The sequence below is a fragment of the Phoca vitulina genome, unplaced genomic scaffold (assembly GCF_004348235.1).
Source record: "Phoca vitulina isolate PV1807 unplaced genomic scaffold, GSC_HSeal_1.0 scaffold32, whole genome shotgun sequence".
Taxonomy (NCBI): Eukaryota; Metazoa; Chordata; class Mammalia; order Carnivora; family Phocidae; genus Phoca; species Phoca vitulina.
The window spans coordinates 7,212,614-7,224,990 of NW_022589735.1; the positions used below are offsets into that span (position 1 = coordinate 7,212,614).

At 41.9% G+C, this 12,377-nt stretch overlaps 2 protein-coding genes across 4 annotated transcripts in view; one reads left to right on the plus strand and one right to left on the minus strand.

Annotated features, from left to right (window-relative positions):
* Window positions 1–8,251, plus strand: part of AFF4 (AF4/FMR2 family member 4) — an 89,005-nt gene extending 80,754 nt beyond the window's left edge. For all 3 annotated transcript variants that reach the window (XM_032425464.1, XM_032425463.1, XM_032425465.1), the window contains one exon: window positions 2,431–8,251. In XM_032425464.1, coding sequence (XP_032281355.1) covers window positions 2,431–2,558 — 128 coding nt within the window. In that variant the 3' untranslated portion in view covers window positions 2,559–8,251. The remainder of the gene's footprint in view (window positions 1–2,430) is intronic.
* A 918-nt stretch (window positions 8,252–9,169) lies between these two features.
* LEAP2 (liver enriched antimicrobial peptide 2) lies at window positions 9,170–11,837 on the minus strand. Its single transcript, XM_032425467.1, has 2 exons — window positions 9,779–11,837; window positions 9,170–9,593 (listed from the first exon to the last, which is right to left on the minus strand). Exons 1-2 carry the CDS (start codon window positions 9,833–9,835, stop codon window positions 9,249–9,251), a joined length of 402 nt encoding a protein of 133 aa, XP_032281358.1. The 5' UTR covers window positions 9,836–11,837; the 3' UTR covers window positions 9,170–9,248.
* Between the last annotated feature and the right edge of the window lie 540 nt (window positions 11,838–12,377).

The window sequence follows — 12,377 nt, forward strand, 5'->3', positions numbered from 1 at the left end:
AGCGTGCACGCACACAGCGTGGCACAGGTAAGGGAGAGGGGCAGAGGGATAGGGAGAGAGAGAATCCCAAGCAGGCTCCACGCCCAGTGCAGAGCCCAAAGTGGGGCTCGAACTCATGACCGTGAGATCATGACCTGAGCCAAAATCAATAGTCAGACGCTTAACTGACTGAGCCACCTGGGCACCCCAACTATACTGGATTTTAAATTAAAAAATAAGTAAATAAAGGATCCTAGGGAAAAGTACTATATAAACACCATCTTATTTTTGTAGTTGTTATTAGCAAATGTGTGTGGATGGCAGCTATTCAGGTAGACCCTTTGTAGAGAAATACTACACTAGTCAATCAAGTATCCTTTTTTCAGAGTGTTTTTAAATGTTTGTAGTATAAACAGGTAATCAGATGAAGATGAAAGATTACTATCCCTAAAGAAGGATAATGGTGGGAGAAAGCAGAAGAGGAACCCCAGCATCTAACATAGATTTGTGTCTCTGAAAACCTAAATCTTTCCTAAAATTTTAAATATTGTCACTATTGCTCAGGAAAGGTTACAAAGCAGAAATTCTTATTAAATCACTCCTGCTTTACTTTCCATTTTTCTTCCTGATGCCACTTTTCTAGCCTTGTTTTTCCTTTTTAAAATTTTCTTTCTCCTTTCATTTTTACTTTTTTGTGTGGTACTTTTCCAATGTTGACTAAAGAAAAGATAATGGCATAATGATCCCTGTGCACCTTTCATTCAACTAGCGACACAACATTTTCCTAATCTTGTTTCACCTCGCTCTCTCTCTGAATCATACTTTTTTTCCCCCTCTGGAGTATTTAAAGCATTTCCCCTGAACATACTTAGGTGTATGCATCCTTGGGTGATAAGGATTTTTCAAGAACATGATCGTCATGCCGTTAACACAACCACCAAAATTAACAGTAATTCCTGTTAGGTCTGTCATCCAATTTTACTGTTGTTGCAAATGTGCCTTTTTTTTTTCTTTACTGTTTGTTTTTAACAGGACCCAAACATTCCTTCATCTGTGTTCGAAGTCTGTCTCCTTCCAGTTTTTCGTGTTTTGGAGGGTGGGGCACTGTGCCATTTATGTTGAGGATGAAATGAGTCCTATTATGGATTTGACTGATTCCTTCCTCTTGGTATCATTTAGCTTGCTCCCCTGTCCCCCTTATTTCCTTCATACTCACAGTTAACATTTTGAGACTTGATTAGATTCAAGTTCATTATTTTAAATAACATTTCATAGGTGGTGCTCTAGGTTTCCTATTATATGATATTATTGAGGCATTTAATTAATGGCTATCTCTTGTTTAGTGATATTTGGATTTGACCATTGATACAATTTGGGTGGTTTCAGCCTGACTCAGTTTGATGTAAGATTCCCTGTTAAACTTTAACTTAGGTTTTAGCACCCATTGATGGTCATTACTTACATCCATTATTCCACTAGGAAATAGGAATTTTCAGGGCACCTGGGTGTCTCAGTAGGTTAAGCGTCTGGCTCTCGATCCCAGCTCAGGTCATGATCTCAGGGTCATGAGTCCAAGTCCCACATTGGAGCCTACTTTAAAAAAGGGCAGGGGGACAGGAATTTTCTATTCTGATATTGCACCTGCATTTATTATCTGGAATTCTATACAGAAGAACCTTTTCTCCTCTTCTCTTTGATTGCTTCTTGAATTATTTGAGTAGGCCGAGGTGTTTATCATGAGAATGACCCCGTTTTCTCTTCATGTATAAAAACTCTCCTTTCTGTCTGAGACCTACATCCCTCTCTCTCTCCCAAATTGCATCGGGATCAAATGTTAGGACACGGTCGTTCCTTCCTCCTCTCTGCACCCACCTCACGTGCAGATCAGCTTTTATTTGTTCACATAGGAAGAATCCTTTCATTTCCATCCTTTGCACTTTTAAGCTATACTGTCTAAAACATGGGATAATTTATCAGTGTTGCATGGCATATGATTACAGCAGGAAGTTTGTCATAAATGTCTAACCTCACAGGAGCTCTTACGGGGAACAGTGCAAGGAACTTTTTTGTATCATTTGCTTCTTACACAGACAGTACAGAGAGACTGTTTTGAGTAATAGTAGAATGTAGTACATTGTCTCCATTTTAGTCGTGTGTACTGCATACTAGTCATTGATAATGTCCTTCAGTGGAATTCTGCTTGTATGTATAACACTAATTCCTAACCATACAGTCTGTTTGAAGCGTTTCATGACTTAGGGAAAATAATAGAACTTGAAAGACAGACTATGGGATGGTTTGTTCTAAAACATGGATGCTCATCATTGTAGTGCAGGAGGGGGTGTTTTTTTGACTTCATTTGACTACTGTTTTATAATATGGCTTAAAACTTTTAAAGCAGTGTTTCGGGAGAATGTGTACATCATTTAATGACTGTTTTTGGTTTCCTAGAATTCTTTGCTGAACTGGATAAGGTGATGGGCCCTCTCATCTTTAACGCGAGCATCATGACAGACCTAGTTCGATACACCCGGCAGGGACTGCACTGGCTTCGCCAGGACGCCAAGCTGGTATCTTGAACTGAACACATCCTCGTTGCCTCTGATTTTCTCCACAACACTGTGTCACATCACGAAGGAAAACTGCCATAACATGCCACCTAGTCGACACTAAGAATGAGGAATGGTTTTCTCCTCCCTGGTTCATGTGTTGTTGTTATTTATAACCCAAAGCCATGATGTCAGTTGACCCCTTTAATATTCCCAATATGAAAAGTTATTTAAGTGTTTTTAAATCTGCAGCACATTGATAAGACGGTTTCAGTGATCTGTAATAAGATTGAAATTCCAATTGCAATTCATAACTAATCAATTGAAATTCTATTTATTTTAATTTTTTTAAGTTCCCAGATTGGGGCTAGTTTAAAACTTAGTTATTTCTGCCTATAAATTTACTCTGTTGAACATTTAGCGTAAATTTAAGGTAGGCATTTTTATTTATATACTTGGGGAGCTTTGTTACCTAATGTCTTTTTGTGGTAGCTCTTCTAAGAGTAAGAGTTGGTTCATCTAGATTATGGACATGTTCTTTCTGTACCTGCTACCTGATATTATTTTAAATCTTAACTACAATTTTATTGCAGAATTTATGCTTAGTATTAAGGATATTCTTCTACACATGAAAAATCATTTAAATATGAGAAGATGGCATTCTACAGATAGAAGATAAAATGTGTCTGATTTGGTATGCATTATTTCAAGAACTGTGAATGTGTGTTAATAACACTATAGCAATCACAAGGTGACTATAGCTTGCATTTAATGCATTACAAAAGAGGGCAGGCAAACTTTCTAGGAGAAGGGTATCATGTGAAGGGTTTCGTAAAAGGACAATCTTGAACTTCATGGATTTGATTAAAACCATGTGTTCTTTTTTGTTGCTAATAATTTGACGATTAATTGAAACAGTTAAGTTACTGTGGAACAAAGGATGATCCACCTCCTGAGGGTTGCTGCCTATATCTCTTTCAGTGATGATGTTTGAAGGGTTAAATCTCTCTTCAGAATTCTTATTTGTAAAATGTTTTTGCCACACTAGATTGTGATGCTCTCCTGGGAGCATGCAGTGACTAATGCGGGAATGGGCTGGAGCTTTGCTGTGGGTGCTTTTGCTATACAATTTAAGGTTATAATGCCTGAGGTAGAGATGAAGTTCTCCTTTTAAACTTGTCTTGTACTGACTCCCTTTGTATTAGGAAGGCCCTCACCAATGATTTATGTTTCTGATGGGATCAGAAAATTCACACTAGAAAAGTACCTAATTTGGTTCAATGTCAGCCCCCATGGGAAGGGAAGGGGAGCAAGGGTAGAGCTTAAGCCAGCTCTGTAAGAGTTGTATATCAAAGTACCTTTCCCTGTAAGGTGCATATCGGAGTCAAAGGTGAGAAATGTACCCTCTGTCATGCCCCTATCATGTGCCCCTATCATGTCTGGTGTGCCTTAAATCTTACCTTTGAATGAAAACTATGGATTGTTTACAGATGAAGTTTTACACTAGGACCAGATCACCCAGTATGGCTGGTCTTTGGCAGTAGTCATGTTAAATTCTCTTTCTTTTTTAATCTTCCTTTAGGGTCACATAAAGATGAATTTATTTCAGAAAAGCTAACACTTTGGTACATGACTTAGTCTAACTGGGTAATGGCTGCTCCAAAAAAATTGTTTGTCATTCTCCCCATTCCAAAAATGAATTCATCCAATCAGAAAAAAGGATTGCCCTGCTATTTATAGATGATTGCTAAGGTTTGAAGTGGGAAAGAAAGGATAGAAAATCTCCCAAGCCCAGTGGTGCAGTGAATCCTCTGTATTTGAGCCTTTTTTACGCTTACTTCTGAAGCTAGTGAACCTTCGTTGCCCTGTGGCTTCATATTTACAGAGCTTTTGAACTGTTCTGTACCTCAGGGTGTTTTTGCATGTCGCTGGGGATTGGAATCTAGAAATTATGCTGAATTTAATCTTTTTCTCTTGGAGAAATTGCCTCTGAAATCTTTCTAACTTAATCTTATTCATATGTTATCCTATGTTTTAGGAACAGTTTTCCTTTCGAGGACAACTTCTCAGTGATTAGGGTAGTTATTCGGTAAGAAACTTGTCCCTGTTAATTGAGTAGAGGTATGTCCTGTCCTCTGATTGCTCTTACTCTGATTCCTTACTTGGCAGTGAAGTCTTAGAAGTGGATAAAGCTTTCAGCAACGGCAGCCCGTGGGGCACCTCTGAGTTCCAGTGCATTCTGATCTCTTGTGTGTCCTGAAAGGCAGCAGGAGTGTTTCTGGGGTCACACTGATACTTTGTTAAAACATAGTTTCCTGCATGTTTTATGGTGCTGTTCTAAGTTAATTCTCTCTCTGAAACTGTGTTAATTCTTTGGAAATGAATTTTTCAAGCTTTTCAGTGTGGGCAGGGATTTTCCCACTGGGTGGTAATGGGCAATGGATCAAAATCCTGTCCTAAATAATTGAATTTTCAGTGTCATAGTCTGTGGAAACACACACTCCCTTTCCTCTGTGTCCATCTCCTCAAAAGTCGTCTGTGTCTTCATCTGCTCCAGCACATACTTTGGACTCCCTTTATAGGCCACCATTCCTCCTTCCTCAGTAGGTGTCTTCAGTGTTCTCTAACCATTTAAAACTGAATTTGACAAGTGGCTAAAAACTGACTTCGTCTGAGACTTGTATTTAATATATAGTTAATTATAGAAATAGCAACTCTTTAAAAAAATCACTCTGTCGACTGCTTCTTAAGACCACATTGTATGCCAGGAGGCAGCAGCCTACCCCGCCGGCCTCTTCACAGGCGGCCGGTGAGCAGTGGATGCCGTGGTCACGTGCTGGTTTTGCCCGGCCTGGGCTGGGCCGTGGGGAGCTCTTGCCTCCAGGTGATTCACCCGCCGCAGTCCAGCCCGGGTCCAGTCTACCGGCTGGGGAGCATTCAGCCCGTTTCTTGCCTCAGTGCCACCTTTTCCTGAGCAAGTAGCCAAGAACTAACTTTGTAAGCAGTGAGTACTCCAGAGAGATCTTCAGCCGTAGTTGCTGAGGAGTGGAGAAGGTTGACCATCACGATGTAATTCTCCAGAGCACAGGCAGTTAGGGTAATGTGTGCGTGTGCGCACACCTGCCTGTGCTCTGGCCGGCTCCCCCGCTGCCGGGTCCCTAGGCGTCTGGGCCGCACTTTGCATTCACTTGTGGCTTTATTAGATTCACTGTTGTTGTTGTTTTTAATTGTTGTTTGTTTCTTTTTATTAAAGAAAGGTTTAATCAGCTATATCAGACAAGCATCATTTTGTATTTAATGACAGAAACTTCGGGAACTTCTCTTCATTGAGCGAGCTTGCGTTGTGAAGCGAGTACCTGCAGAAAGCACCTGCCCTCAGTGGAAGGTCTGGTCCTGGAGGCCGGCAGCGCTCTGCAGTCTAAGGGCAGCCAGTGGGCGCTCCAGTCAGTGATGCCTGGTTGTGTAGAGGGGAGGTACACTGTGCACTCTTCTAGGTGTGAGGGTATGCAGCTTTGGATTTTAAAATTATGTACACATACACACTTTATATATATGTATGTATGTATGAAAACATGAAATTAGTTTGTCAAAAATGTGTGTGTTTAGTATTTTAGCTTAGTGCAACTATTTCCACATTATTTATTAAATTGATCTAAGACACTTTCTTGTTGACACCTTGAATATTAATGTTCAGGGGTGCAATGTGTATTCCTTTTAGATTGTTAAAGCTTAATTACTATGATTTGTAGTAAATTAACTTTTAAAATATATTTGAGCCCTTCTGTAGTATAATAGGGCTCTTACAGGGTGGGAAGGATTTTAATTTTCCAGTTGCTAATTGAATAAAATGGCCTCATTATGTATTTTGAATTATAGGAGTTTGCCTCTGGGTCCCAGGAACATCTAATGGGAATGACTGTTTTAGGCAGATTGTGACGATCTTTTTTTTTTTTTTTTTTTTTTTAAGCTAATTAAATTGGGAAGCAAAGCATTTCACATCCATGTAGACTCCTATCACCCATATTCCCTAATTATGTGGAGCACAGATTTCATTTTGATTTCATGTATTAACGTGTTGGAGAGGCAGACTTTTTTCCAGTAATAAATAACACTGCACATCTAAGGTTGCTATTGTGTAAAATAAAGAGAAGAGAGAGAAGTATCAAATGATTTCGAATATGTAGAGGAAGAGGCCAAGTTGGTCATGTTCTTTGCGTGCTTCTCTTTCACATACTCCATAATGGAGAGATTCAGTTTAGACTTCTAGACCTTAGAACCAAGCTGACAAGTGATAGGAAGTAAGTTACTACTAATAGGTAAAGCACATGCTGATTCTCTTCATTGGAACCTCATGGTTCATTAAAAAGAAGTCACTGTCTCTAGAAAAGCAGTGGAAAAATACTTAATCTCTTCCTTTTGATGGGATCTGGTCACAGAATAAGGCATTACAGTTAAGTATGAACCGAGTGTTCTAGATGTTCAAGTATCCTGAAATAGCAGCCCAAGGTAATCATTATGGAATGAAGTTGACTTTAGGAATGTCAGCATTGACCTCTCCGTGCCACCATTGCTCAGCTAAGCATAAATTGCCATTCTTAAAAAAGAAACCAAAAAAGCTCTTCTAAATGAGCATGGGGAAGAAAAGCTCCCACCCAGAAATTCTAGTAATCTGTAGTTTTTGACCTGTTACCGCTTCCACGTGGGGTTTCTTTTCAGCTTTTAACCACTGCAATTTTCTACCTGCTATTGTTCCTCTCTGGAAAATATCTGTTTGGAAATGCTGCCTTTCAAATTTCTGCCATGGTTATCCATACTGTTGAGTTTGTTGTTGCTGTTCAAGAAGTGTCCCCATTTTATAACTTTATGCACACACCTGGCAAATCATTGACATGAGCATTCAACAGTACTGGGGGTGGGGTGGGGCGGGCAGGCTCACCACCAGAGCTGGCCCCATTGGCAATGCCTGAAAAGGCACTCCTTGGGAGGACCAGGTGTGAGGTTGGTTAGCATGGTTATGAAAATTTCTGTCTAGCCTCCGTTTTGAATGGTTTTAAGAAATTTTGTATATGGAGGATGGAAATGCTTATATATTTATTGAATCCTTTTATCTTATTTGAAATTAAAACTATTTGGTGAATAACCGTTTGATATTGGGAGGGTTTTGGAGGGGAAGTAATGCCGCTGATAAATTAAAAGCCTTGTTGATTTTGCAGAAAGGTACTGTTAGTGTCTGATAGGATGCCTTTGTTTTTGTACATGATCCAGATCTTTGTTTTACATTTCTTTTATCCAAAATATTGAGGCATCTGACATTTTCAACCAAAATTTCAATTATATACTGTGATTTTTATTTGTTGCAATACATTAAAATTTCAGAGGTACTTTGGGGCTCAAAAGCTAGGATTTCTAAGTATGTGCATTTCACATAATAAAGCTGTTAATGGTGAGCAAAGTATTATATACTAACTAGATTTTTCCACATCTGTATAGTATATTATATGTATTTTGTGGTATTGAGATTATAGAAAGTTTAGAGTGTCAAACATGCGTTTAATGTGTATTTTTAAACAAATTTATGGCAATTAAAATATTTGGAGACAAGGGTATCACATTTCAATTTGTAAAGATCTTTTTAACTCTACTGTGTCATTAAGATGCTTTGTATAATGCCAAACCATAGCTGGAGAAACTAAGTTTAATAAATATCAAATAGATTTTCTGTATTAAAGTTTATAAACACTGTGCTCTTTAAACTTCTTCAACTCTTACTTTGCCTTTTCAGTGTAATTTCTGCTTTACCTTAGTGCCCACTGCTACTCTACCTGAAGAGTCTGGACCCGCAGTCCAGCTCTCGTTTCCTGATTACAGAAATTCTGAACTTGCTGGCCATGCGTCCTTTTGCATAGATCACAGTTCTCCCTGCTCCAGCAGAAATCTCAAAAGAAGTCTTTTCTGCTGTTCTTGGGGGCTTGGGCTTTTACTGTTTTATTAAACTAGATTCTTCTTCCAATTCTGCCTTCTGTTCAGTCCTAGACAGACTTGGGCACATCATCAGGTCGCAAGTGCCAGCACTGCCCATCTCTCACACCTCACTGGAGAGTCCTGACATGGAGCGAAGGGCCAGGATCCAGGGCCACGGCTCGTAAACTTGCCAAGGCTGACCGTGTGGCTGTTAGGAAACTTCCGTCTTTCAGCCTCTCATCGTGTTCTTTGTTTCTTAAGTGTTCACTTTCACTGCACTTTGCAGGTTGAGAAGTCTGCTATTGGGCAATGCTGGGATTTTTTCTGTAGCATACAAAATGAATCCTTTTCAAACCCTCAAAAGCTTGAATTCCAGACTATGAAAATTTTGAGACATTTAATAATATACATAGAAAAATAAACTCTATAAACTGACAAGTTTAGTAATGCTTATCTACATAACATTCTAAGAAGAAACGGAGACCAGTTTAAAGCATACATCTGTCTTTAAATATTAAAAATACAAGACTGCTTCACTTAAGTGTCTCCAGCCAAAATGCAGTTAATCAATATTCCATAGAACGGAGCATTGTTGTAGGTGAGCGCTGTCCTCTTTTCCCCTGATTTGTACATCATTCCTGGGCCACACTTAGGGAACAGCGTCTTTTTCTAAAGGAAAAGAAAAGGTGGTTTTTACGACAAAGATCTAGCAGTGCCCAGGGCCAGCCACCTCTTCCGCATTTCCTTCCTCTGCTTGTTCTATCCAACCTCAGGGTAAACTGCAGAAAGCAAAGGCACCACTCTTTCGTGGTACCTGTGTGGAGCTGTTCTTGGTTCTTGAATCCTGAGGGATTCTCCAGGGAGCTCCAGGCTACAGCCCAGGCAATCGCCTATTCCACTTTTATTCTTAGGTAAGTGTGTGTGCTGATCTTTCCTCGGCCCTGCTCTCAAGTTTGTGGAATACCTGCACAACATCGTGATACACTCGGAATCGTCCCGGCAAGAGGATCCAATGGGCCTGAGGGAGACCCCTCTCCAAAACGGGGTCATTCTCCGTAGCCTTCTCTTTGTTGAACTCAGTTCCAATATGGGGGAGCCATCTACCTGTAGGGCAGAGACAACCTCAGGTATCGAAGCGTTGATCCCCTTCTGCACACCTTGGGAGAATGATCACCCCCAGGACGCTGTAGACTTGAGGGCAGAGGGACCCTTCCTCAGGGCTGAGTCCCGTTCTCAGGTTCTGCTTATGATTTTCCCACCAGCACAATCCCCGCACATCCACTTCCTACCTGGTTCAACAGCAGCAAGCAGATCATGAGCACTGCAAAGAGTTTGAAGTGCCGCATCTTGCCGGAGGGAGGTTGTTGGAGCCTGGGATCCAGCAACAGTTCCCACTTGCTTTTATAGACTGAAATTCACCTCTTTTATGGTTGCCAGGTGAGATGGGGCAAAGTTTGTATTTGCAGTCAGGGTCGATTTAATAAGTTAATGTCTACCAGAGGAATGTACTCAAGGCCTGCCTTTCAGGCACGTTGTATTTACTGATCCCTCACCTGGACTTTATGTTGCTGGCTTGGACCCTTTTACCAAAAGTCAGCACCACCCTCTCCTTCCCTTTGAAAGCCACGTGAAGCCACTGAGGGAAACCAGGCACCTAGCCACATTTTGATTCCAAAATAGCTCAGTGAGATCACTGTAATCAATAGAAGTCTCATAATGAGGTCTTCGCGTTGACCCCTCTCAGCCTTGTCTGGGAAAGAGGCACCAATCTATTGTATTACAGGCAACTAGATAAGGCCCTCACCTCCCTTCTGTGGGAGGTTCTTCAGCAGGTGTGATCTAACAGTGCCCCAGATCCCCCTTTTGTATAGATGGCCTGCCCTCCTAGTTACCTGCTCCAGATCATCTCCCTAGAAGAATGGACCCAGCTGTGGCAAGTTCAAAGTCTGGCCTACCTGCCTTCTCCCAGAGGAAAGGCAATCAAGACTGATGTGGGACTTACCTGAACTGTGGGTGAATTGAATGAATGAGTATAGGTTTTTTTGTTTTGTTTTTAAAAAATGTGAATGAGGAGTTAGCAGGGGCTCCTAAATCAGTGGGATTGCTTGACGATGGTGACAAATCACACTGCAATCCTTGAATTCTGGGCTTTCCTCGCGGTAGTTGACTGGGTACCTCTGCGGGGCAGAGCCTTCCAGCAGCCTCAGGGGAGCAGGCCTAGGGCTGTGATATCGCTAAAGCCCATAACATCCATCAACTTAAGCAGAACTGCTGCAAATTGCTAGAACAAGAAAGGGCATGTACCTAAGTCGTGAGGTGTGGCTACTCATTAAATGATTTGGGGGAAAGGTGTAACTTTTGAGTAAGATTTATAGGACTTCAGATCTTCCTATGACTGGGAAGGGTGAGCCAACAAGACAAAGGAAACAAGATTATTTCTCTGACTGGTGTCTCCGTAAAAACGTGGCTGATACCCCTTCCCAAGGCTCTTACCATCGTCGGAGGTCGGATATTTGGTTTGAACCTGTCTTCTGCAAGGTAAAGCGGAGGAGATGAGGCACAGCTGAAGGTGGAACAGGATGGTTGCCAGTCCTCTCGTCAGGGGAGAAGACGGTGGTGAGGTGGGCCTAGGAACTGGGACAGGGGAAGAGGGGGGTGTGACTCCACAGATCTGTCTGTCCTGGTTCCGGGCCATTAAGGACCATGGAGCCAAGCCCAGAGGGAGACACGGCTGCTTGCATGTTAGGAACATGGAGAAGCAGACTAGTCAGCTGCTCCTTCCCTTTACCCCTGAGCTGGGATATTGAATCACCCCCACGTAGGGGCTCAACTAGGAACCTTTGTGGGGTGGGGAAGAAACTATGTGATGACCTAGTGAACATTGGGTAAGAACACAAACCCGATTAGATAAGCTAGAGACTGAACAACGTGATGTACTAGTGACAGTTGGGTCTGGTGTGCTCTCAATGCCAGCCTGCTCTTAAGAGAGGGATATGCCAAATGGGATTTGGAAACTTCTAGTTCCAAACATGGGTACTTTCTCCTAATCCTCCATATCTGCCTTCCTGTGCTCCAAGCAAAATCAAATTAGCCTTTTGTGTTAATTTAATATATAGCCAGTACCCCAGCCAAGGAAAGGGCCTGAGGTTCCAGTGTGCCTAGGGGAAAATGTACCATTCGTCATCATGAATGGGACAACACTACAGAAGCCTTTGGGGTTTGAGCCTCTATCTTGTGTGCCACCCTCCTCCCAGAAGGAAAAACCTGTTAGTTACTGCCCATGGAAGGAACTACTGTTAGGAAAAATATTTCTTTTGTTGTTGTTGCTGTTGTTAGAGGCAGAGGGAGAAGCAGGCTCTCCGCCAAGCAGGGAGCCCGATGTGGGGCTCGATCCCAGGACCCCGGGATCATGACCTGAGCCAAAGGCAGACGCTTAACCGACTGAGCCACCCACCCAGGCATCTCAGGGAAAGTATTTCAACATACGTCTACGTTACCTTCGTCATTGTTTTAAATCAACCATGGAGCAAAAGTCAGGTTTGTTTTTAATTTTTAAGATTTTATTTATTTGCGAGAGAGAGAATGAGAGACAGAGAGCATGATGGGGGGAGGGTCAGAGGGAGAAGCAGACTCCCCGCTGAGCAGGGAGCCTGATGGGGGACTCGATCCCGGTACTCCAGGATCATGACCTGAGCCGAAGGCAGTCGCTCAACCAACTGAGCCACCCAGGCGCCCAAAAGTCAGTTTTAAAAGCGAAGTGGCATGCAGATGGCATCAGCTGAGGGGACAACAGTCGTCCACAGCCATCCCACGGCCCTCGAATAGTTGTGAAATCCTATTCCTGAAATTAATAAATGTAAAAAATTCGTGAGTTCTCTACAGCCAAGT

Excerpts from the sequence above, each read along its gene's own strand:
- LEAP2 (XM_032425467.1), bottom strand. The coding sequence starts at position 9,835 with ATGCGGCACTTCAAACTCTTTGCAGTGCTCATGATCTGCTTGCTGCTG. Across the intron at positions 9,594-9,778 it reads GCTTGCTGCTGTTGAACCAG|GTAGATGGCTCCCCCATATT; the intron begins GTAGGAAGTGGA and ends TCTGCCCTACAG.